This window comes from Ischnura elegans, chromosome 3 (assembly GCF_921293095.1).
Source record: "Ischnura elegans chromosome 3, ioIscEleg1.1, whole genome shotgun sequence".
NCBI lineage: Eukaryota > Metazoa > Arthropoda > Insecta > Odonata > Coenagrionidae > Ischnura > Ischnura elegans.
This window is the reverse complement of record NC_060248.1, coordinates 14528266-14555279: the sequence shown is the minus strand read 5'-3', so window position 1 is coordinate 14555279 and position 27014 is coordinate 14528266. Positions and strand designations below refer to the sequence as shown.

Here is a 27014-nt window from a genome sequence, read left to right as displayed (position 1 = left end):
ATCAGAATGACCCACAAAAAGTCACCTTCACAGTCATGACCGAATAGTGACTTTTCTTGGGTCATTCTGAGGTCAAAGTGATGTCATTTTGACTTACCTTCCTCCGTGGGCACCCTTAACTCACACTGATATGCTGGTTAAACTCCTCGAATTACTCAATTCTAATTTGGTCATTGTAAGAGGGATCACACTTGCTAGAGGCAATCTGGTGGGATGTAGACCGAAAGAATGATTCATCCAGTCTTCTCACCTTTCATATTTCTTCTCGCATTGCTCACGCCATTATCCGATGACGACTTTCCCCTACGACGAAAACATCCCAGAATTGAGGGGGCGGCTTATATATATGCTTATAGGAATTGAAAACATTAGGAGTACATGTGTCGAGGGGAAAAATATTAAAAACGCACGAGATTAACATTCCTTAATTTTTCACTTTTCTATGCGTAGGCATTTTATAAGTTCGCCGATCATCAGCGAAAACCGACTAATGACGTGGGCGCTTCGAAGATACTACACCAATTCTTCGGTAATGATTGGCTTGATACATATTCAGTGAATTTCGGTTCGGTCAAGCGAGGCGCCAGAGGCCGTTAAAACATTTTAACAGGTGGTACGCTCGGCCGTTAAAATCTCTCTTCCAACTTCAACCTAATCTTTGATTTCTACCGTTTTTACAACTGAAACGACAGCTTTGGAGTTTGGCGCGATTGATTCGTAATATGTTAAACCCTACGATTAGTGCATTCCACTCACTTCCTCATTAACGGAATTACCCTTACCAAAATTACTCACCACCTATTACTACCCACCGGATCTTCACTCATGCTCTCCGTTGTCCTCCTATGAATGCTGAGCGTTGAGTGTGTTCAAAAATAAAAAAATCATCACCTTGAGGCTGTCATCAACGACCTTAGATTGTAGAAAATAGCTTACGGCTCGGTGGCTCGAGCCAAATATGGATTACTCTCATAACACGGAGACTGACCGATTTTCACTGAAAACAATTGCTTCATAAGTGTATTGATATAGCCGTCACGTCGTCGCCTGATATCATAGAGTGCTTTCTCAGAAATTGGAATTCGAAGAATGTTGAAATTTCGCTTTCATTGAGCACTCCATACTTGGCTGACTTGGAGGTCGCAGTTGGTACGCCCACCTCTTTACGCTACGCCCACTCAAGTTCATCGCAGCGGACATCTTACTTCATTCCGATAGAGTTGTTCAACGAGGATTCACAAACAGTGGATTTTTTGGTGCTTTTGTTCCTGTCTACTGAGCGACTGCCGAAATCAACAAATTATGAGTTTTAAACCCGTGTGAAATTGCAAGTGTTATTTAAGTTGTGACCTTTGGTTTCAAGTTCGGTAGCACTAAGCCAACACCTGCTCAAGGTAAAGGATTGAAATAATAATATTAATCGTTAGTGGTGATTATTTCATTATCATTGTTTTACTTTTGCGCCTCTGTGAAAATTTAGTGTAGGGGTAAAACAGCGTATAAGTGTATTTTAAAGAATACAGTCAAGTCACAGGTCTTATTCCGCACATGATATTATGAGGGTGATTTCCACAGCCGTTACGATAGGTTCTTTGGGGTTCTTAATGCGGAGCACATTGGGTTAAATCGGTCTGGGTTTATCTATTGGCAGAATTGAATGGTCGTACTTTGTGGAAACAACATTTTTCTTCGTTTGTCAGCTTATCTGGCGCTATGATCTATTTGCAAGATTATTGTTGCTATTGTTTTTTGTTTTTATGGCAGTGGGTAATGCTCTCATCCTTTCTTGATAATTAGGTCTAAAATGAGATGTTCAAGGACATTGTGGTGGCTCTCGGTGTTGATACTTGGCAGCTTATGGATTTGTCATTGCAGAGCACAACAGAGGTAAAGTATATGGTTCTTGTAATTTTTTGTTCATCCTTTTGGAAAGGTAACACTCTAAGGTGTCCTATGGTACAGGAATATTTTATGAGAGCATGATAACGCTATTTTATCACCAGTCATTGCTGGTGGTTGTCATCTCGCTTCAGTGTCAATCTGAAAATTGACATGTTAAATCTGGGTTCTTGAGATTTCAAATTCATTTCAACCAGAACCTGCATGCAATTGGCAAGCAAAATGCTTACCAGACCACCTAGAGGATGTCTCGCCAAACTTGATTTTTGTGATATTCTATTCTTATTATCTTAAATGAACTGAGGCATCATTCTTCCCTGTGCTAATATCCAAATCATTCTTCCCTGTGGAAATTAGCACAGGGAAGAATGACGTCTCGGTAGCTTAACTGGCTAAAGTGCTTGACCGGAAATCGGGGGATCCAGGTTCAAATCCTGGTCAAGGCGAATTATTTTCTCTGTGGATTTTTTGCACAATTTGTGCATTGCAGGTGACTCCCTGGAGATATCACCATGGCTAGTCCCGGTATACTTAAATTTCCCTTCCTCTTGCTGGGCTCAGCTATTTGAGGAGTTTAAATCTGTGATGCATATGTGCTTATGGTTTGGTTGTTGTGAACTTTCTCCCCAGTGTCCTTACGGTGATTGCTCCGAACGTGGTGAGGCCTCACTCTGATTATGTTGCTGCTGTTGCCCTCCACGGCGGTCTATCCAGGACTGATGAAGTCATCACGGTGGAGATCAAGGATGACAAGGGCTCATATCAGAAAACAAAGACGGTGCCTGTGAGAAGGGGAGTCAGCACAATAGCTAGGATCACAGTAAGTGGAACCATTATTATTTAATATCCTGCTGACAAAGTCTACTATTTGTCAGACATCTTTGCATGCTGGCCAGTTTGATCGAAATACATACGACCTGCTTGCATATGATGTTGTGTTATCATGACATTCAAGAGGCATGTACAAAGTGTGATCAGTTTATTTTGTATAGATTTTGTCCGTGGGTAATACATACACATATATTACTACCACTTTGCTCGCTCATGTCACATGAATGAATATCCAAGGTTCAAAATGTCCTTCTTGAGGAGGCTGTGTAAACACATTCCTGTATGAATTTCTTTGCTGTCAATCTAATGAAATCATTTGAGACCAGTTTCTTGACAAGAAATTTTTCCCCTTAACCCAGTTTTTGATACTCCAAAATAGTATTTTTATTATTGAAGTATTCTACTGATTAAGGTTGGTTTCCATGGAGTATCTATGAAGTATTCTGGCAGTATCCCCTCCCTTTATAGACTACCCTCTTATATACACAATGAGGCCTACTCCCTTTCATTCTATCCTATCTGAAAACCCTATTCTCTTTCTTGCTCTCCCTCTTTTAACCAACATTTTTCCCTAACACTGTTTTCAACATCCCCTCCTTACTCAGTACTTGCTTCGTCCATACTTCGTCTTTTCTGTGTCCCTAGAAGCTGCCTCTCCTCACCCACAATGTCCAGCACTTCTTTGTTCCTCCTCCTCTCCATCCATTTCACCTTCTCCATTCTTCTCCGTACCCATATCTTGGATGCTTCCAGTCCTCTCTCGTCTTCCTTCCTAGCTGTCCATGCTACCGCAATGTAAAATGCAACATTCCAGATCAGACTCTTCAGTAGCCTTTTATATACTCTTACATATTGATCCTATCTTCAGCTCTGACATAGGATAGGCCTATAGGCTATGTAGATCTAGGCCTAACATTGAAAGTTCTTTTGTATTTTTGCCTAATTAACAGAAATTAAGCTTGATATTGGAGGTTTATGTATGCAGTTGGCATGCGTTTCCCATGAAGCCCGTGAAAGGTTTTGTCTGCTTCTGTGTTTGAAAATACCCAGTGTAAATGAAGGAAGGAAGAAATTAGAATGCATCAATGTCAAAAATGAACTGTCTTATTGGTTCTCATGCTTACTTCCCTACCATGGGCGTGAATGCATGGAGCTCATTCTCTTATAGCACCAAACCTCCCTTTAATCCTCATGACTTGGCACACATAATTATCCAGTCGGTTCAGCCCAACTTGCACGCTGCTTCCACATCCCATTCCACACATATTCTTCACATCTGTTCCACTTTCCACATTTATTTTCAGAGTGCCCATGAGGCAAGCCCACTAACCTCCTGGGAACTGAGGCTGGGTCTTTCAGGCTTCCCACTAATCCACGAGCAAGGCTCTTGAAGTATGTATCCATGTGTACAAACACCTCTCCTAAATTCTAAATAAACTTAAACCAAATAATTCTTAACAAAATACTTAAAAACCTACTTTTAAAACTGCAATTATATCAGGTATCACTTCTTGATTTGGCTAGAAATGTTTTCATCAGCATGGCATATGACTGGAGAAATGTACATATTATTGCCATTTGTTAACAAGTTCATGCATGTGATGTGGGTACCAACCCTTAGTCAGCAATAGATGCACTGGCATGAATGTCTAAATTGTTGAATGACTTTGCAGATTGGTGATCTTCTGCCCGGAGACTACAGCCTTTCTGTGTATGGATCTGGGTCATTGATAAGCTTCAGGCAGACAAAGAAGATTCACTACCTCCCAAAGAGTATGTCTATGTTCATTCAGTTGGATCGAGCTGTCTACAAACCTGGACTCACTGTGAACTTCAGAATCTTGGTTTTGGATTCTCAGCTGAGGCCTGTTACACAGCAGTTAGTTGATGTCGTCGTGACTGTAAGTTTTCATTTTTCCAAAGCTCCTCATTCCCTCTTTCTAACGTATAAGTTTGTTCATTTCTAGTTTGGAGTACTGAGTGATATCATTAAAAAAATACTATAACATGATCTAGGTATTGAGGTGCAAAATATTTTTAGTCTCCTCAACCGCAGATGCTTAGACTAAGATAGCAAACAATCCTCCTGAAAAACTGTGGGGACTTTTCCTTGTAGTTTAACCTCTATGGCAGGGTATGAGCGTAAGTGCCAATCCCTGTTTTCCCATCTTTCATGGAGCCATCAGTAAACCATATCTGGGCTGCTGTGTGAAGACTTTTCCCTTCTATTTTACACCAGTTTTCTTTCAGCTGCAAATGAGTTTTGAAAGGAAGTAAGGTAAAATGGGAAGTGCCATAAAGAAGAGCACAGATCATTCCAGTGTTTGTAAAGAGTTGTGGCGGAGTAAGCAGGCTCAGGCAGTTCTTTAAACAAATAGGTTTTGGGTGCAGTACATGCTATTAGTTGCTGAGAAATTTTACTTTAGGTGTTACTTTAAATGGCAAAATGTAGACCACTTGGTGACACTGGTGAGGCCCAAGTTTCAATGAAATCTTATTAGCAATATGCTCCCTATAGTCAATAGTTAGCTTTTATTTTGTGTTTGGACATAAATGGTTTTTTAGTCGTGTTTGTGAGAAACAGTTGATCACTGGAATAAATATGGGTAATGCTGAGACAATCGTGTAGACAATTCAAGCACATGCAGTTATGCGTTAACTGCCGAATATTAAAAAGCTGCTTCTGGAACTGGAAGTTTGGAAAGGATGTTTCTCATAGCCAATTTATCATGACAAAAAGATGTTTCTCATGGCCAATTATTTGTGGCCAGTAGAGATGGATGCAGAGGAGAATGAAAGGATAGATGCAAAGGCAAGGTCGAAGATTGGATTGACAAATTGTTGTGTCCCATGGTGAAGGGATGTACGACAGCCAAGTTTGTGATGGGGAAGGCAAAGATATTTGTATTGCATTTTTGCACACGGATGGAATGATGGCAGATGTGTTTAGGAGGGGACCAAGTGGTAAAATTAAAGAAAGTAGTTGGTAAACTTTTGTTCAAGACACCTGACTAAGGAGGAGTGTTGGTGTTTGGTCGACTTCAGGCTGGATGGCGATACTTGGTGGAACTTGGTGACAGGAAACATAATAAAAGATTCACTGTTGTATGTTTCACAGAAGTTTACTTGACTGAGACCCAGGTTTCGACATTACACTATGTACACGTTTGAGAATGTGGAAACCTTTGAAAATGACATCGTGTAATGTCGAAACCTCGGTCTCAGTCGAGTAAACTTCTGTGAAACATACAACAGTGAATCTTTTATTATGTTTCCTTTTGGTGTTTGGTTTTTGATAAAACTTCTGTTTATCTTTGTGAATTTTTGCAGCCCATAGTATCATAGTGAATGGTTCTACAGGGAATTCTGTTACATCTTTCATTGAGTGCAGCCATAAAAGTTCTAGACTTCAAACCAAGTTGCAGAAAAACTTTAGTTTGGCTACCAATTGGTAGGAGAGTATCTGTCAGTTTGTCGGCCAAAATGCTTTGTTGAATCTATGAATGTTTCTTCTGTAAACTATGTGTATACTTGCACATGGTTGGGTTGTTTTGTGGGAACTTCTCCATTACTCTGTTCTCTGGTGTGTGATGTGGGTGGAATGAATTCCTTTTTCAGGACGGCAACGGGAATGAGGTGAGGCGTTGGGATCGTGTGCCCACGCACTTTGGCTGCTTCATTGGCGACGTTCCCCTCTCGCACAGCCCTGTTTTTGGGGAGTGGAGTATCGCGGCAACTGTTGGTGCTGAGACGCACAACAAAACGTTCACGGTTGCAGACTACATCCTGCCTAAGTTTCAGGTGATCATAGATCTTCCAAAACATGCATCATTTCAGGAGGCAGAAGATCTTGATGTGACCATCAGATCGAAGTGAGTTGTCTTCTTAATTTGCATCAAAGGTTATCTGTTAGAATTACTTTTACTATTAACCTGTCACTAATTTCATAATCTGCTTATGGATGCCATGAGATGCAGAAGTCATATTATTTTGTTTTAATCTATATTTGTCAAGGCAAGGCTTTTGTCTGAAAATTTATTGGGGGATTATTTGAAGAAATTTTTAATATTTGGCTGAGTTTTGTTTATCCTTGGGAGACTGCACTACAACTCACGCATCCTTTTTTCCCCTTCCACAGCAGTGTATACTTTCTCCTCCCCTCCACGCAAAAACTGAAGCATATTGATGTAGTTTGCAGGTAGTGTAGCCAAGAGATGTCAAGCTCTCTGAAAAAATAAGGCCTGACATGCTGGCTGCAAAGGACAAGCGGTTACACACTGGCCATTGAGCAAGATAGTTGAGCATTGTATCTTAATCTTCACCCTGCTGAACTCCAATTGCTGAATATCTTACAGAATACATAGCACATCTTGAGTTTGTACTGAAATATTCTGTACTCTCAATTTCACAGTACCTGTGCAATCATATTATCAGTCATCAGTTCTGGGATTGGTTTGATGCAGCTCTCCACTCTATCTCTTATTAGATAATAATATTTACTTGTCTTCTACATCCTCAATAACTTTTTTGTACTTACATTTCATCCAAGGTTATTGGTAGCTTTGAAACATAGGAAATAAGTGGATGAGTATTCCAAGAGTTAGGAAAAATTTGGTTGGGATTTCAAGATATAGACTCTCGTTAATACAAACAACATTATTACGAAGTTCTTCTTATTACAAAGCAAATCGTTGGTCCTGATGATAAGGCCTATCCAGTCTATAGTAAAACAAATGTTATTACAAATTACGATCCTCAGTACCGGTGTGTTGCAAAATGAACGTTATAACGAAATTCCATGAATAAGCAACAGCATTTAGGTGGATATACACTACACTATGTTATAATCATTGCAATACATTTAAGTTCTCATCGTGTACTGTGCTCAAGAGCGTCGAATATGGTTCTTTCTTCTGTAGGCGACACTTCAGTATGCACGCAACATCATATAATAAGCTTCATTCCTTTGGAATCATGGTGGCCCACTCATCACCGCTCGTAAATTGGACATACAATTAGTCCTCTTCCTATGCACATTATATATGAACTTTCAGAGTTACGAACATTCAAAAAATTCAAGCGTGTCTGAAATTTCAAATTTGGAGCCGCTCAAGTTGGCTAATGCAACGCAGTGTGGTGTAGAGGAACCTGCACTTAAGGCATAATCTGAACGAAGTATCATTGAATCCGGTGTGACATTAGGAACTGTTCAGCGTTTTGCCCATTCTTCCTTTACCGCGAAGAGCGATTTTTTTTGCCTCCGGCTGCGTCTTCAGTTCAGAGTTCTTCACAGTCGTGAGTCAATGCACAATTGTGATGCAGTGTTGCATTCTGCAGGATACCGCACTTCACGATGCCTTGCATAGGTTTATAAAATAATGAGCAAGGTCTCAAGGAATGCATCTTGTTAGTATATTGAGGACTTGCTGCATTTGGTAAGACGTCATGCCGCATTCTTCTTTTGAGAAAATGAAACGAATGTGCTTGTTTTTATATATTTGCACATAATTTAATCGCGTATATTATGCACTCGGCTCTGAAGCTATTTTGCAGTGTGACTAAGTGCGGCAGATTGAAGAGACGAGAAATTTTGACAAACTACATTTTATTTATAGACGTTTCCTAATTTAAGAAATGTTCAAACGAACGTGGCTGGCCATGGGCTGATAGTTCTGGCCATAATTTCTGATATTTATTCTCCTACAAACGAAGTCTGGCTTTTTGAGCCTGAAGGTCTTTATTCATTTGCTCAAATGTCCTTAGCTTGATGTCCTACAACTAAGTCAAGAAGGTAATTTGTCCACTAAGGGTAAAACAAAAAGGAAGACAATGGCAGGTTCCACAATTTAATTAATACTGCGACCAGTTCCAATACATGGTATCATCATCAGGCACTTTTGGTATAACAGTTTCCACTTATATAGTAGTCATGAGGCATGGGGGGGTGGAGGAGATAATAGGGGAATGGTTAACAGCGTCAAGGATTGGGTGTTAGGGTGGGGAGGTTAAGGGGGATTGGTTGGCAGCGTCAAGTCGGGGGCCAGTAGAAATGGGAGGGGAGGTGGAGTATGTAGGCGGCGGGGGACATGACTACTATATAAGTGGAAACTGTTATACCAAAAGTGCCTGATGATGATACCATGTATTGAAACCGGTCGCAGTATTAATTAAATTGTGGAACCTGCCATTGTCTTCCTTTTTGTTTCATCATGAAGGAGTTCCATCATATTTCGCCTGACACGATTGAATTCACTAAGGGTAAACTGTTGAAAGAGAAAAAACATTTTAGGGACTTATAAATTGCAAGTAGGGGTCTCAAAACACATGGCGGATGGTCACTTTTATTCAGTTCAAGAGATTGTTGTAATAGATTGTAGGGTATAATTAGCCAGAAATGATAATGTGGGATGAATGATGGAAACTGGTTTCATCCTTATGTAGTAAAGAGCCAATCCAAGTGCATGAAGTGCCACAAACGTCTTAGTTGAAATCAATCCTCCTAATGATTTGTGGATTCCAGTCCCCATTTAACCAAGATATCTTTTTTACTCTATTGTTGAGTGCTATTCTTTGTCACATAGGCTATAGAAATACAATGGAACCTTATCTTAATGTTCCTAATTACATTGGCATAAGAGTGAGACTCTTTCTACAGTACCCTATCATTATTTATTTGCATTTGCTGATCCTGGAGATATAGTCTGCTATAGAAATTATATCTTCTTTATTGTTATCTTGAGATATGAGTCAGTGAATTGTGTTGGACACTCATGGATGCATGAATTGGAAATGAACCTGCTGAAACCATAATGTAGAGAAAGGTTGAATGCTGAGTCATTGTTTGTTTTGTCATTCATTGTAAGGTTATGGCTACTTAGCGAGGATTGTATACGTCTCTTATTATGGATGTTTTCCCTTGCAGGTATGCAAATGACCGCCCTATCAAAGGAGAGGTTACGATATCCGCATATCCCGCGTACCATACGGAGCTTCTGCAGCCAGTTTTCCGCAACCCAGTGAGGAAAGTGCTTCCAATTGATGGGGAAACTACAATACGCTTTAATTTAATCAAAGAATTTGGGTAAGGGCATTTTTATGCATTTTTATCGTTAATGTTGTAAAATTGTTTATAAAACTTTTCAGTTACCTCCACTCATTTCCCATACATTCATCTGAGTGAAACAAATTAAATCTGAGGGAACAAAGGCATTAGAGTAAAATAAATATGTTTTTGAAGACTTGTTTGGAATTTTGGATGAAATTAAAAAAAAATGTAAGTGCTCTTAATATATTATAATTATATTTTAGGATATCCGATGATTTCCAAAGGATAGCAAATTTTGACGTCGAGGTGAAAGAGTCCTTAACTGGTATTCGTCAGAATGCTACTGCCCAAATCCTGCTGCACAAGTACAGCTATCGTCTGGAATTGTTGAAACCTACAGATGCATATCAACCTGGACTCAAATTCAATCCAATGGTAATTATAAGTTTTTTTTTTATTTAGCTCCATGTGTGGGAGGAGTCACTAGAAAACAAGGACTAACTAAAGACCTCTCTTTCAATTGCCTCTGTGCTGTGAAGAAGGGAGCAGTGTGTGTGGTCTAAATCAAAGGTAACAGCAATTTTCTTAGAGTTATCCTTGAAATTAAAGCTAAATTTGTCCATCGAAAGTCTCATCTTCTTGTATTGCAAGTTTAAAAAGAATATACAGTAGATTCCGTGTAATGGGTCCACCGGTTACTTGGGGCAGCCGCTTAACTGGGGCAGATCTTGAAGAACAGAACCCAATAGAGGAATATCCCAGAGTATTCTTCGCTCAATTGGGACAGCAAGCCGCTTTATTGGGCCATGAGTCGGCGACGTAGACTCTATACTCGCGACGAAATTAAAATTTTTTGTTTACAGAATACTTTTTTTTATATTTTCCACCTATGATTTAATCTTTCTTTCACAATTTTTCCTATTCTTACCCTATTTTGAAAGCTCTTGTTGTTATAGAATCCGCAAGAGGATAGGACTTCTCTTTAATAGGACTTAGTAAAAGACATTCATTCAGTGTCGCCCAAGGCTATGAAAAATATTTTTAACAAAAATCTTATAATTCTTGAAAATTGTAATAAATTAAGTAAACTCGCTGATTTATTAATCAAATTAATAGTTTCATAAACTTATGTTGCATTACAAACATTCTTTAGTCTTCTTTCTACCATTTCAAAGTTTTTTATGCCCATATACAAGAGAGTTCGCCCAATTGGGGTAGCCGCTTAATTGGGGCAAAGTGCACAAGTCCCGATATGTCCCAATTAACCGGAATCTACTGTAGTATAATTCTTTGTATGCACCAAAAGCCTAGTGAATTGGAGCACACCTACCACCTTCGTTTAAGTCTTTCCGAAGAGGATAAAGAGAATGATGTCAAAATTTCCTTTTGAGTACTTTGTATCTTCCTAGCTTTTAACCGGAGTTTGATTTCACAGTATTTTTGCTGTTCATGATGGAAATTTGGAGAGAAATTTTATCATACTTCAATCTCAAATTAGAGTATTGTTGGAAATGGTTTGATTGGATATATGGAATCCATATTTTGGCTGATATTTTGTCTCATTGTATGATGAAATCACTTCCATATTCACTGAAAAATCTGATCTGACATTTTTTAAAATACCTTATTGTTGGAGGCCCTGAATTTTCAAGAATCATGATAATGTGATGGTGGAGCAAAATTTATACAGTTTTGGGGCGTCACTTAGTCTTGCAGAAATCCATATTTTTGTGCTATTTCATGTGAAATTTTAATGCAATATTGAGGAAAACTATTTGATTGATAAATAAGCACTTGTATTCAAAAATATCGAATGATCCAACAGGTGAAATCAAGGGTCTGCTGCTAATCCGTTAAAAAAAATCCCGGATCTGTCCATTCCTTATTATTGTAATTTGTAACTTTTACTTTTCTGAAGAGGTTTCAGAAACTATTCTATCAGGCTTACTCAAGTACTCTTCTGATGCTATAAATGGTTAATTACTTTTTTTGCTAGTTATTCTGTATAGCTCCTTGTAGTGTTGTAGATATGTTTTCCACCATATTCCTTTTCACTGGCTTTCAGGAATGGCAGACCATTTTACAATTGATTGCAGGACTAAAAATAAGGGAAAACATTACCCTGTGGAGAATGGGATGTAGAGGGAAAGCTTTAAATTGAAGAAAAGCGTAACTTTTTGTTCCACATTATAGCAAGATTTTAATCCAACCAGGGGTGGATTGAGGATATTTTTCTCAGGGGGCACAAGAGTCTGACAGATTTTCTTTGTCAGACAGATTTGAGATTGAAAACAAAATACAAAAATTACTGTAGAAAATATTCTCTCTATTGTGATAAGAAAGTTAATTATACAGGCGGTCCTCGACTTTCGTACACTCGACTTTCGTACAATTTGCACTTTCGTATGTTCAAAATTGACACCTTCTACTTGACTTTCGTACGCTAAATTCAGACTTTCGGACGTTGGTCTGTAATTTTTTTTTAATTCCCGCGATGTTTATTGCGCATCCTAACATTCAATTGTTTCAAATGGCAGTATATGCAAACAGTACGAATGTATATAATGAAGGGAATAGTTGGTAGTTGACTCTAATCTAGGTGATTTATTTGGGAGAGAGACTGCCTGCTATAGGCTCCTTTATCAAGAGAAGAAGAAAGCCTTCATTGAAGATATTTTTCAAAAGAAGTTGACTAGACATCATCAAATAGCTTTCAATAAAACTCATAAGATCTTCTTTCTAATTGTATTTTTTCGTTTGAGTGCTGTTTAATTCATGTAAACCTTCAGCAACGATATTGCATGAAATATCACCCGAATTCCGTTTGTCTTTTGTCTTTTTTGAATAACATGCGAAATATACGCGATCACGAATGTCACCTGCCAAACGGGGTCAACAACTACATTTTGTTATGCTTCTTGATATGTCCTTTTATTTATAGTGGACGTAATAAGTGGAATGTCAACTTAAACGCCAAGAGGAAGTTTCACTCGATAGCCAACGGAGTTCTTGTTTTTTAAACTTTTATTTGCATTTTCTGCGTATTTTCGAAAGAAATTAGATGATTTGAGGAGTTTTATTAACACATTATTAAAATTAAGTCAATTGAAATGAATTCCGAGAAAAAAAAGGTTTTAGTACGTATATTCCACTCTTTTGGAACGTAACCCCTAATTAGTATGGAAGTCAATGGTTCGACTTTCGTACAAGTTTTCGGGAACGCATTGTGTACGAAACTCTGGGACCGCCTGTATTAAGGCTTCACAATACACTAAATAAAACAAATTATGATAACCATATAAAAATAATCTTTTATATTTTTTCAGCATCTGGGGGGCCAATGCCCCCCCTAAATCTGCCTATGAATTGAACCTTAAGTTAAAGCCAACCAGTTGGTGTTTTTTCTATTTTTGTAATTTTTGGGGGTTTTGAAAAGAGATATTTCCAGCTGATTGCCCCATTGAATTTCTGCACATATCTCCTCGACTGTGAATTGTATTGTTTAAATCTCATGTCTGTCTCTTCTTGTGGGCTTATTGTTTTTTTTCTGAGATGTCCGAGTGGAAGTTGAAATGGTGCTTGTTTTCCAGCTCAAGGTGACCAAATTTGACGGAGGGCGGTTGGAGGGACAGAAGAGTGCTGTGAAGGTGAAGGCTGGTTTCACGGGAGAGGAGCTCTCGGAGAGTTTGCACCCACTCAATGAAGCGGGAATGGTGGAGCTCAGCTTTGACCCCCCACTCGAAGCCAACGCCTCGGCCCTCTTTGAGATTGAGGTAAGGAGCCTTCTTCATACATTCTTAATATGAGATGAAAGATGGCTCTTGTCATTTGGGGGATCCTTGGGCATTCATTTTAGCAAGTCTTTGCTGGCTGAAGTAACCTTCTTAAAACTCACTTAGGTAAGTGGACAAATTAGTGATGGCAAAGCTTAACAAGGATAAACTGGCTGGCTGAAGATACTCAAAATGATTCCATGAAAATATTTAATTTACAAATAAGCTGAATCATTCTTATTATACAGCTGAGAAACCTGGGAAAAGTAACATATTGTCTAAATTTCCACAAAACACATGGCATTGAAGTGTTTTGGAGGATTGGGTGTGTAGCTGCATGTAGATTGCCAAGTGGTGCTAATACACATCTGCCACTGCGTGCTTCATCTGACTCGACAGTGCTATTCTCTGTGCCAAGAGACACTCTGGAATGCTTCTGAGTCACCCAGAGTGGGCAAAACAGGGTGGGGAAAGAAATAGGGGATGATTTAAGATCTATTCAAGTACATCACTGATGAGGAACTAACTTAAGAGTAATTGAAGAATTTCATTGTAATGAAATTTTGATTATCCAATCTCATCAATTATTTGGATTGCTTTAAAGGAGTCAATGGGTTGGAATACCTGCTGTGATTCTTTTATTTTCTCTAATAAAAAAAGTGCTTATAGGGCAGGGATTCGAGGATCTGACAAAATTCTAGACTAATTTGAGGTTAAATTGAATCCAGGGATCAAATATTTGACCCATCACTAGATTTTTGTTATTTCTTTAATTATTTAAGTAACATGTACGTAAGTACATTTGTGAATTCAGAATAATCTGAAAAATAATAATGGGCAATAATTTAACTCTGGTGAGACAATATTTTAGTTTATTTTTCTTCTGCTTTCTTTAATACCTTCATTATTCACTGTTTCGTTTTTCAAATAAATCATGTCTTATCTCTTTCCATTTGTATTTAATGCCCAATTAAGCATGTATACAGTATCCTTATTATAAAAATCTCTGCTAAGGAGGAGAAGAGTTATGTAAGGATGTAATTTAGGGTGTGTGTTATGTAAAATACCCATAAGAATTTTGATCTTTTTATGAATGAGCTCAGTATTTTTTATTTTTGTGAGCAGATTTCCAACTGTATATTGAGAAGCTGATTAATATGTTTGTCTGTAGCACTTATGGTCCGTCACTTTTCAAGGATTCTTGTCTTTGTAGGCAGAATATCCAGATGCCAATCTGCTTCAGGCCACTGTTCATCCGTCTCTCTCACCCAGCCGGTCTTACATGCAGCTGAAACTGAAAACTAGGGAACCAAAGGTAGGCAAATATGTAGCACAATAGGCTGTTCGTCATGGCATTCCTCTCCTCTGGAAGTCCAAATTTATATTTTCTTCTGTTTCCTATTTTTATTATCTTCAAGAATTTAAAGGTGACTATGGTCTTCCAGTATGCTATTGATGTCATTATTTATGAGGCACCAGTTGATAAATCCCTTTTTTAAAAATCCCCTTTGACTTCTGAGAATAAATGATCATATATGGACTTAGGAAGAGATAACATTTTAAAAATTTTTAATCTTTTGACCTCATATTTTTCATATTTCTTTTGTGAAGTTCTTGAGGGTGCATATTGAGTCTGTGGTTGCCACGAGGAACTGTGGGAGGGCATAGTTTTCACAATTTATAATGACTATGGATATGAATGCATATTGTTTTAATAAACTGTACTCATAGTTTCACAGTTACTCATGTACATTCAAAAATTCAGTGCATCTACTCATCTTTCCCTTCTATTTACCCAGTTATTTTCATGAACTGCCATTCCAAGTCTGAGTGAAAGACCCTATCACCTTTTGCTATTATGTAATATAATTTTAAATAGGAATGGGTTGGTTTTATCTGTTCTCCATCTAGCAGTTCTTGAGCTTGGAACTGAAATCGGAACAAAACCAACAAGAATTGGCATCGTAATAATCTATACTAACGGCAATATGGAAACTTCTATAGCAGATTTAAATGGCATCCATAAGAGGAAATCCAATTGCTTGTGAGATGACTTGATGTTTTACTTTAGGCAGTTAAAAAATACCATAGCAAAAAATCATTGATAGCTTTTGAAAATCAGCGAATTAAAGTGAATCACTTAACTAATAACCAAGAACATTTGCCAAGAACAGAGTCGGAATCAGAATAAACGAATACGTGGAATCTCACATTTTTTATGTGTTTTTACAAATTTTTTTCGTTATATCTAACTAGTGCATCATTTGCTGTCTTTTGGAGGTAGCAATCGTTAGCATTGTTGAATTTGATTTGTGTTGCAGGTGAATGAGGAGGTGGAGGTGGAGATAGTTTCGTCGGTCGGCCTGCCCGCTGTGACCTATGTGGTGATGGGGCGAGGGGAAGTGTTGGTCACGAGGACACTCCCGCAGAATTTCCTCCCCGCTCCCAAGAGCGTCTCGGTGAAATTCCTCGCCACGTTGGCAATGGCACCCGTGGCTCGTGTCATCGCATTCTTTGTCGCACCTGGCACTCAAGAAATTGTGGCTGCTGCGTTGAACGTGAAGTTCGCCAACACTTTGCAAAACTTTGTAAGCACTTAAATTGTCTTACTACCGACATCATTTACTGGGCATGAACTGATTGGATGATTTGATATATCTTCATGGAACTAAAGCTATATGCCCAGCGCCATTTATGATAATTTCAATTTCGTAAAAATGTATTCCTCAATATATCCAAGTGTTGTTTCTCCTGTTGACTATTTTTCGTATTTTTTTTATGTTGGATTTCTGGAAGTAATTTTCATTTATGTTGTATGAATAGAAATCTAATTTTTGCAGGTGACTGTCAACATGAGCCCACAAGTTGAATCGAGACCTGGATCTGAGGTGACAATGACCTTTTTTGCCAAACCTTACTCACACATGGCTATCATGGGTGTCGATGAAGAAGTAAACATGCTTGGAAATGACTACAATCTCTCACCCGTAAGTATAATTTTGTAGTTTCTGTCTGACGTATTGAAATTTTTTCACTTTGTTAATAGTATCTTCATATTTCGTCCTTCATTTCCTATTCATAATCTCACTCCACTGAATGCATTTTCCCCTATCCCTTAAAAAAGCATGACCATGGAACCGTTCCCTTCCCTACATATCCTTTTTGAGATTTGAGCGATGGACTCTTAAAATATCCAGCCACATGATGAGAAAATTAGCCATCAAAATAATTGCTTCGCAAAATTTTATGTGAAAGTTGCGATTTTATTCTTCTTGTTTTCTACCCTAGACTCAGCTCTTATGATTTATTTTGAGGGAAGTTAGTAGAGGAGTCTACTTGTGATTTCCACAAGATTTGGCATTTGTTTGGTGATGCTTCCTATTGCACTGTCTTCAGGGCAGCTGTTGAACAACATTATCTAATACCAACTTATTGTTGAGAAATTCATCAAAGCCTACTTGACTTACCATATAATTTTTTTTCCAGGTTTTGATTTTGGCAGAGGTTGAATCGTATTCAGGAGGATCAAGTGAAGCCACTGGTTCTCAATTCCAATCCATTTTGGATAGTAGCAGTTACTTTTACTCATCTCCTGAAAAAGATGGGGACTTATTTGATGTGAGTTAACTTCATTGTGCACTTGTAATTTTAAACTATTTGGTTGGCCTCTATTTCTCAATCGCAAATTTTCCTTGCAGAAGTATGCTGCTGTAATACTGAGTAATGGGCAGTGGTACAGGCCGCCAGTTATTGGTGAGTAAAATTGCTGTTTTTTCCAAACTTGTACCTTATATGTCTGAATGAAGTCCCCCCTTTTTTTCAAAAATGCCTGTGGTAAAAGTTGTAAAAGTAAAGGGGGGGACTATATTCAAATGCATTTATTTAACTTTTCCCAAAACTGATGCCTCAAAATTAGGGGGGGGGGGGGACTATATTCGGAGAAATACGGTATTATTAATCCAGAAATTTCTCCTGATTGTCCACTTGGCCTTCCCCTGTATTGAACAATGGCCCCTGCAGTGTACGTTGGTTTTAATTGTTGGCAGGAGTTTGAGTTCCTCGAGTAAGATGTAGAGATCACTACGTAAAGCCAGAGAGCATCAACAAAGAGTTAACCAATGAGAGTGACTATGGGATAAGAGTATGGCCAAGCAGCCGTCTCTCACCCTACCCTAAGGCTGCCACTCTGATAGGAATTTCTGCAAGGCTTTAAATCAGTGAATAAATTTCTTTGAAGGGAAATCAGTGGTAATAATTCGTAAAAACTGAGTTATCATTCAGAATTGCATGTAGGAAATTAATACCAGCCTGCTTTTTCCGAACAGCTAGAGAGAAAAGATTCAATAGAGCAAGAATATTGTCATAATAGGGTGGTTTTTCTATTATTTTTTTATTGCCTGTGTAACGTCATTCTGGTTCCCGCTGCCGCAGTGTGAGGTGACCTTGGGGTGAGGCTATGAGCGCCGCTAGCAGGTGGCAGAGTACCCAGCTAGCAGGTAGCGCTTGGCTTAAATAAGGATTATTAATACCCTATCAAACGAAGGAAACTTTCTGACCTCAGGCACTTTTAATTGGTGATTATTAAGAAATGTCTCCCTGAGCTCTGTGCCTCATGCATGCATTGGTAATCTCAGATGATGTAAAACTTCTCTCTACTCCTATAGAATCTAGGTCCCTGTGACGTCACTTGGAATGGCATCACTTGGATGGGCATCATCTGGCCTTTTTCAAATGTGGGTAAAATTGACCTTTAACATTCGTCTAAACTGGGATTTCTAAAACTTGGCGCAAGTTCATATTTTATCAAGAGAAAGTTTTAAGGTTATTTGATAAGTCTAAGCAGTGTTGGGATGTTCCCCGAGGAACGAATTTGTGCTATATCGAAATTATGCTAATCAACAGTGCACTAAGTGAGGCATGGGTGTATGAGTATATGTATTGGCGTAGCAAAAATTGGAACTACGTGCTAACTCCATTACCTTCAAGCAGTTGCTGCCACCTCGAGAATGTTGAGGCATTGTGGAGAGACGACTTCTTTCATAGGAGAAGGGCTACATAAGAGATGGGATGTATGTAAGGAGCGGAGATATAGTGGGCTGGTTGTTCCTGAGTCACTTGAATGCATCTGTGTCTGTTTCCTCATTGCAGCCAACCCCAAGGATCAGCCTTTGTTTGTGGCTGGGCTTGGGAGTGGGGGGTCCAGCCCCACATTTGGCGCCACGCGGCCTCATTTGGCCGGCCCCTACGCTTTCTCTCGCATCCCTGCGCCAACTTGGAACTACAGACCCCGGGTGCACCTCATATCAGAGCCTGCCAACACGTGGTTTTTCACCAACGTTTCATCTGGGTTAGTACATATGTATCATGTTGACCCTTACCTTGTTGAATCAGTTTTAACCCAGTTACTGTCATTGTAGCATTGCCTTTCATGTGTTCAAATCTAGTTGTATTATTCTTCTGAAAGATGACAACTCTGCTAGATGGAAATGTGGGTGTCCTGCCACACTGGAGTGAAAATATTTTTCTTTTTTTCATGAGGTATCGAAACAAGCTCTTACATATATCTTGTAGGAGACTTCTATGTCCATGTATTGCTTTATTTGCTGCTGAATTTCCTCTACCTGAAGGGAACTGTGTGTTGACGATAGAAGGACTGAATGGAGCTATTTGTGTTCTCCCTTTGCCATCATATCCTGCTGCTCTGCTTTACTGTTTTGGTTCATGCTGGTCAGGGAAATGAAATTTGGTACTGGAAGTCATGGAGATTTCAGGGAAATTAGATTATGGTGTGGGAAAAATTCCAGAGACACAGCAAAAAGATGTTACATATGTTATAGTTGGGCTCAATGTATTTGTGGAGAAAGATGGATGTTTAGTTGCTGTCCTGGCTCAGTTTCACAGGGTAGGTCCTACTTAAAGCTGCTTGACTTGATTTGGAAATAAAGTCAAGTTGCCTTAAGTGGCTTAGTAGTCAAGTAGCTTTAGTTGCTAAAACTGCTACTGTTTGGATTTATTTTTCAGTATACCTAGCAAAATTTTTCAATTAAATGCCATAAATGATTGCTTTGCCATTAATATAAAGTCAGGAAATTTTGAAAAATTAGGTCTGAGAATCAGGGAAAGGTCAGGGATATTAAAGTGGAAAGTTGGTATGACATCTGACCACCTCTTACACCACTGATGCCTTGAGGTTGTGCTTTGTGAATTGAATTTTCTTTGAAATTACAATTACATACTTTTTTGGTTTAGAACTGAGGCTGTTGAATTGGTGAAACTTTTGTGTTCCATAAATTATTTTCAAATGTTTTTGGAGTTTGTGTTTGTTTTAAAATGTAGCTGACGCTTTTTGTATGTGATGTGACCTGCATTGACCACAAAATTTCATAGCCAACATATAAAACTGCATCATTGTCTGCAGAGCAGTTGAATATGGCATTGCAGCAATGCAGCAAAAGCCTCGGAGAGAAAAAGAAAGAATATCTAAGAATGTTCTCTACCAATTATCTTTTCCTTGCCACTCCATGGAGCTATAAATTGATGCTTGGCATTCCATTGTGTATTTGTCCTGAAGAAGTGTACCGCAAGGTAGAAGAAACGTAGGCTGTATTTTATCGTAAACATATGAATAACCCCAAAAATAATTTCCAGTTACAAAGGCCTTGAGTCTTTCAATATAAAATATTAATCTCTAATGTTTGAATAGTGTCTTAGAGCATTGCATTAAAAGGGTAAAATTTCATAGTTATTTGGGTTTAGCATGACATTATGTACATAATTGATTCCTTTTGTGACATATCAGGTCTGGTGGATCTGAATTAAAGGATACATTCTCATTTCTTACTCGTCCTCCGTAGTATGCTCATTCCTTTTCTCTATTTTCTTTTGCTACTGCAGAGCTGATGGGAAGGTGACCATACGTCGCACGCTTCCTGACAGCATGACATCGTGGGTTGTGTCTGCTCTCTCGTTAGACCCTGTTAGTGGCATTGGCCTGCTCCGCAAGGAAATCAAGGTTTGTGTTGCTTGGAGAAGCATTGTTAATCATAAGATTGTGCAATAGAGAATAATTCATCGTAGTTATTTGTCTTTTTACTTGTAGATGTTAATTTTATTACTTATACAAGATAAAGCTATTGATTCGTGCGTAGGTTTCCATGGCATTGTTCACAATGACTGCTAATTTTCAGGTTCTCCAGCCGCGTCTGTCATTTATGGTTGACCGACATAAACGACAGACGCAGCTGGAGAACCCGCAAATTAGCAGTCATCAAAAGCTATGAAGTTGGTGCAAAGGCTTCCGTGGTGCGCTGGTAATTTAGGTTGCATTTTCTGGGTTTCACTGCGTCGTGGTTGCGTTGGTGACAACAGTTTCTCCTGCATTCCAGCAGGCCAGCATTCCATGTACTGTGGAGTTGGCTGCTAACAAGAGGAAGAGACTCTTCGCCCCATACCCCTACGCTATTGGCCGCAAGGCGACCAATCAGGGAGAACCTACACCACTGGGCTGCCTATATAACGGCGGCCAAAACACGGCATAATCACTTCGACCTGAAGACGCCTGCTGGAATGCAGGAGAAACTGTTGTCACCAACGCAACCACGACGCGGTGAAACCCGGAAAATGCAACCTACATTATCGAAAGCTATTGATTAATTGCACTTGTAATCCTCTCAAGGATATCTGAAACATAAAACAACTAGTAAAATTTTGCAGACTTTCTTGAGGAAAAAAGGCATATTATGATGCCTATTAGTTTATGCAATTCATGTGCTCAGCAGCTTAGTGACGTGCAGTCGATTATTGTGAGTTCAGGGTCTCAGAATTGAAGACTCAATGGTATGTTGTTTTCTTTGATTCTCAATGCACAACCAGTCACCAAGTACAGCAGACTCCCGATTATCTGGATGCAGTCTATCCGTGCATGACTTTTAACACTTTGATGTTTTCTGCGATCTGTATAAAAAAAAATTAATCGGACGCAAAAGCACCAGGATGTTTGCATTTTAATGCAAGGCTACACCAGACTTATTATTTCTATTAGAATCCCCTTCGTGAAATGGAATTATTTTATTTACTTTTGACTCTTCATTTGTTAACCATTCACAAATTAAGTGATATGTTGGCTATCATCTATAATTGTATATTTCGAATTGCTAATGTGCAATTATTAGTGTGACCTTGGATTCGGTTGAATATGGCCCAAGGGAACGGGAGATTTTGTCGCACTCGGACATATTTACAGTGAAACCTCGATATAACGACACCCCACGGTGCACTAATAAACACTCGCTATAGCGAATTGTCGCTTTACCGGAGGTGGAGCAAATGATAGCCAATATACCTGTTGCGAACATATATACAGGAACAGGAGTGGTGCGGCGACAGATAAACATCTATCCGATAAACGTAAGCATAAAACCAGACGAAAGGCGATGTTTTTTTGCATCACTAAATTTCCTTACTCAAATAACGACTACCTATTCAAACAATTTATAAGCGCCGCACTGAATAAAAGTCATGCAAACATTGTTTCGTCATCATTATATTTATCGAACGACAGTTTACCACATAAATTTGAGACTGAGCACTCCATTAACTTCATTTCTAACAGATCGCCAGCAATTACAGAGTTTAAGGAGTCTTCATGAAAGTCTTCCGGCGGTGAAACCCTCGCTATGGCGAGAGCCAACACCGAAAGGGTCTCGTAAAAACGAATTTTTTAACACGCTTATTATAGGGTCAATTGACGGTGCATCGGCTATCTCTCGTAATAGCGGGGGTGTCGCTATAGCCCGTACTCGCTTTAACGAGGTTCCACTGTACTTTGTGACCAGTCTAGGTCAAACTAGAGAGGAAGGGAATATGTAGTAGAAGTGAAGGCAGTGGGGGAAGAAGAAGAAGAGACAGCATGAGTCATAGCGAGGCACTCGCCTGCATAGACAAATTGACAAAAGTTCAGGTTTCCTATAATCGCAGCTGTGCGATGGGGTGATCAACGAAACATCACGGTGCATGATTGCGTTCAGTGATCATGGAACTGTGTCCCGCAGCAATTGCATAACGGGCAACTTGCATGAGATGCGACTATGCAGTGACGTGCCTGACAGTGTAGTTTCCGAGGTTTCACAGTGATTTCGAAGGATTTGTGCAAACCAATTTTCTGAATCCGTGATCTTGCAGCCATGGGTGTTCGGTTTTCAGAAACCAGGTATTACATGGAGCAGTAGGAATATGAATACAATCATGTTATCACTGCTAATAAGATCACGGTTGGGAAAAGATAGCTATGAATGATTCCGGAAAGCAACCTAAAATAACAGGCAATGTGCATAAATAATAATAAATCTGTTTGTGAAGAGATATATTCTTACCTGACAGTAATAATAAATTGTTTGATTTACGTGGATTTTAAAATAATATGAAATGAAAGTGAAAGTTTGGGTTACATATTTGTTTTCTTATTATTTGTGCCGCCTCTCCCCATCTTTAGCCGAGATGATCGTTTGCTGTAATGTGTTTTAAGTTCTAACTTCTTGCCAATTTATATAATGAGTCATGCTATTGATTTAAGGTAAAATGTATGTTTTTCCTTCAGATCATTGGGAAGCGGCCATTCTACATCAACGTGGATTTCCCCCGCTCAGCTATTCTTGGAGAGGTGATTGCAGTTTCTGTGGCTGTGACAAACAATATGAATCAAGACGTAAATGTAGATCTGTCCCTTGATAATTCAGAGGGTTATTTGGAGTTCATTGAAAACAGTGAGAAGAAATTTACCAGTGAGTTTATTTGCATGTTTCTTTTTTTGCATTTGGCAATTATATTTTTTAAGGCATTAAACATTTTTCCTTCTCTAATCTTCTATCTTGCAAACACTGTTCACATTTTAAGGTACAATTTGCACACTGGTTTGTATTCGAGACTCAAATCACCGATGGCGGCGCTGAAGGCGTTGACGTCATTTGCCAATATGGCCGACACATTGAGGATGTTGTTGTGATGATAACATAGGTGCAAGGGGATGAATCGTCGAGCCACCGCGAATATTTAAGTAGAAAATATTAAGGAAGATTTTCTATGTTTTGATGAGGTATTTCGATTTTTGGAGCAACCTCAAATTGCATTAAATATTCAGGGATTAATAAATATAGCTGAAATAGCTTATAATAGCTCGCGGCAATTACTGAAAGACTTTCTAATGACCATAATTACGGGACACCGATAAAAAAACACTTCTTCTTAGGGTAGAAAATAAAAGTCTAATACGTTGGCTACCTTAAGCAGCATAAACCTTCAAACCACTGTCACAGTAAATGATGATTTTTTGCAATGAATGGCAACTAAAAGGCATTGTAAATTATTATGAATGTATTTAACGTATTAATTGCGACGTTGTGATAGCATATTACCACAAATATAATTAGAAAAATCAGAAAATACTCAAAAATCCCAGTGATTTGTCAATGTGATTTCCTTAGGTAAGTGCTTGGTATCCTCGGAGCTCTACTTTCAAATTCGGCTGATAGTTGGCGTATTGCTTGTCGGGATTCTCGAATAGGAAGGGGGAGTTGGTGGGTTAAGGATGTTGGGGGGGGGGTTGTCAGGCGAGGGGAAAGGAGAGGGAGGGGGTGGGAAGTTGGAATTAAACGGTGAAGGAGTTTTGAGAGTGGGAAGATGAGAGAGGGTGGACACTGGACAGCCATTGTTGCTTGAAGGCTGGGAAATTCTGGTGAAGGAGTTAGGAGGAGGAGGAGGTTGTGGAGTGAGGGGTTATGCTGTGTAAAATGAACAACTTCAGACTTCCGTGTTTCTCAGAAGTGTATGAGGTGTTTTCAGAAAATAATGGGCACTAAAACTTTAAATTTCCTCCAAGTTTAATTGTCAACATTTTTTATTATTATGTTAGTACATATGCCCCCGAAAAATGATAAAATTTTCAGCTGTATTCATTGCTTTGTTTGTTACAGATGCTTAGGTTAGAAGTGTTTTTATTAGAGATGGGTTGAATAGCAGATTTCTTGAACTCGAATATCGAATTTGAATATTAAATCATTGCTCGAATATTCGAATGCCTCGAATTTTGAGTACCTCGAATACTATAAACGATGAATGCTGGAATGTTTGACTTGGTTGCCTATGCAGCAGGAAACACAAGATTTTGGCGAGTAGTTGTGATTTCCTTTAAAGCATTCAAACAGGAATTTAGCTGATTAATGGAATATTTTAATTTTATGGAAACAATTGGGCATATTGTTGATTCAACTAACATCTCTTTAAACTATTCTACGGGGACTCACCACCTTGCAAAATAATGATTGCATGCCGTCACGGCATTTACACTGCTACGATGGATTTCTGTCTGATGTATACATTCTTATCTACCAAACGCCTTTTCAGCGGCACGCCCATCTGATACTCTGCTTCATCCAACTTCTTATTTTCATCAGGTAGCTCGCTTTACCCCCACTCCTACTGTTAAGTGCTAGCGGACAATCCGAGGCATTTTCCAAAATGCACACGCTTCTCCACCGGATTTTCTTCTTCTTCAATTATTTTCAGTCCATCTTTCGAAGTTCTCATGAGATAGCAGATGAATTCAAATTTCCAGCAGGAAGGAACCAAATATCCTGAGAAAATATTCCTTCGTCTGTGACTATGACAATAGAGATTTACAGCATAACTCATACATTGTAACTTGATATATGTTTTCGGAAAAAAATATGGCATCAACTTCCGAGAAGCTCAGCTGCGAGGATTTAGAGTTTTGCCAGGATGTCTCCGTCGTATTTCTTCGTCTTTCCAACATTTATTATTTTGCGTAAAATGCTTAAATAAAGTCAGAAATACGTCGTGTTTGGTCTTATTCTTTTTTAAATTATGTGGACATTACTAATATTTTAATCCAATAAAGGTATAATATCAATTGCCGAAAGTCATTGGGCTAATAGATGACTCATGCAGCAGTTGACCTCCAGAAATGGGGAACTTCGACGCAGGTAGGCAGAAAAGGTCAGTGGGGAGAAAGAGGGAAGGGTGAAACACGATTCTATTATTCTCCTGTAACTTGATATTTTCTTTTGAAGCTTTTGATTTATGATCTTCGTAATACGAACCCTGTGCGAGCTTGGGACTTTTGTTTGATTTCGGAGAGGAGGAAAGTGTCTTAGGAGGAGGGGCCGAGGGCTGATGGATGGAGGGGGTAGCGGATTTTGGGAATTGTGCTACGTAGTTACTATCCCACGGCACTGAGGTTCTCCTGGTGGGGGAAACCAGGGATTTTCGGATGTTTTCACCCGATCATTTTCAGTTCCCCATGTCCAGCTCTTTTCACCGCTCTAAATCCGCAAATTTGATGTAGTTCGTAGGCGCTGCATGCACTAAACTACTAGACTTCTCTACATTTTTCCGAGTCAAATAACAACGACGTGCGTGCGACAGTGTAAGGCATGAAATTCAAAGTATTCGAGGTTGTACCTTCAGCATAATTATTTGAGATCTCGAAAGCGAATACTTTCTAGCATTCGAGTATTTGCGGATACTATTCGCACATCTATAGTTTTTATGAGCTCGGGGATTTTCAGCTCACACTTCATTGCTTGGAAATGAATTTTTGGCCGAAGCAATATCATAATGATGTCTCATCCTTTGTATTTGCCAGAAATGGCTCTCTGTGATTGTATCCAATTTCTAAAAATAAAGAGAACCTTAAAGGATGTTATTGTAATGCATGTAAGGTTATTGTTTTTAACGCAGCATCAAGTGCACTAGTTGTTTATAATGTGCCCTTGGGCTTTGAGTACCTTCTTAGATTCTTTTAGTTTAGCCAATGATTTTTAATCAGCTTATTTCCTTCACATGGCACTGCCAAATGATTTGGAGGCTGTCAATGGGATAGATAGTCGGGGGTTAGCTGTTATGAACAATTCTTTCCATTCTCATCTCCTGAACAGGTTTGTTGGAGAAGAAAACTGTGGTCATGGTGAGGCCTTCATCGACTGTTGTTTCTGTTTTCATGGCAAAGCCAAAGCAAATTGGAGAAATTGACATCAAAGTGTATGCCACCACATCCACATCATTGAGAGACTCAAAAACTAGGAGATTGCTTGTGAAGGTAAATTGGCCCACTCGTGAGGTATGGGTTTAGAAATAAACCATGCTTCATAGATGTATTCTTTCCAATTGGATGTACAATACTATTAGATGGAGATCATTTACCTATGCAAACCTATTAATTCATGTTCATTTTGTATCTCTGTAGCCTGAAGGAGAAACTGTGCACATGAACAAGGCGTTCTTTGTGGACTTGCGATATGCCAAGTCATACTCTGCCAATGTGTCTGTGGATCTACCTCACAATTTTGTGGCCAATTCAGAAGTGATATCTGTATCTGCTGTAGGTGAGTAGTCAAGTATGGAGTCAATTTAAATTCATCTTTTTAAGTGCAAAAATTCCATCCCAAAAAATT

At 38.9% G+C, this 27014-nt stretch overlaps 1 protein-coding gene across 1 annotated transcript in view; it reads left to right on the top strand.

Moving 5' to 3' along the window:
• Positions 1 to 595: 595 nt before the first annotated feature.
• Positions 596 to 27014, top strand: part of LOC124155469 (CD109 antigen-like) — a 53555-nt gene continuing 27136 nt past the window's right edge. Inside the window, exons 1-18 of the mRNA XM_046529305.1 lie at positions 596 to 1394; positions 1798 to 1887; positions 2530 to 2719; positions 4404 to 4631; positions 6349 to 6602; positions 9653 to 9811; positions 10039 to 10210; positions 13366 to 13548; positions 14762 to 14863; positions 15870 to 16136; positions 16389 to 16535; positions 17035 to 17166; positions 17247 to 17301; positions 18697 to 18895; positions 20443 to 20560; positions 23144 to 23327; positions 26499 to 26659; positions 26807 to 26945. Of these exons, the coding sequence (XP_046385261.1) occupies positions 1805 to 1887; positions 2530 to 2719; positions 4404 to 4631; positions 6349 to 6602; positions 9653 to 9811; positions 10039 to 10210; positions 13366 to 13548; positions 14762 to 14863; positions 15870 to 16136; positions 16389 to 16535; positions 17035 to 17166; positions 17247 to 17301; positions 18697 to 18895; positions 20443 to 20560; positions 23144 to 23327; positions 26499 to 26659; positions 26807 to 26945 (2773 nt within the window). The 5' untranslated portion in view covers positions 596 to 1394; positions 1798 to 1804. The remainder of the gene's footprint in view (positions 1395 to 1797; positions 1888 to 2529; positions 2720 to 4403; positions 4632 to 6348; positions 6603 to 9652; positions 9812 to 10038; positions 10211 to 13365; positions 13549 to 14761; positions 14864 to 15869; positions 16137 to 16388; positions 16536 to 17034; positions 17167 to 17246; positions 17302 to 18696; positions 18896 to 20442; positions 20561 to 23143; positions 23328 to 26498; positions 26660 to 26806; positions 26946 to 27014) is intronic.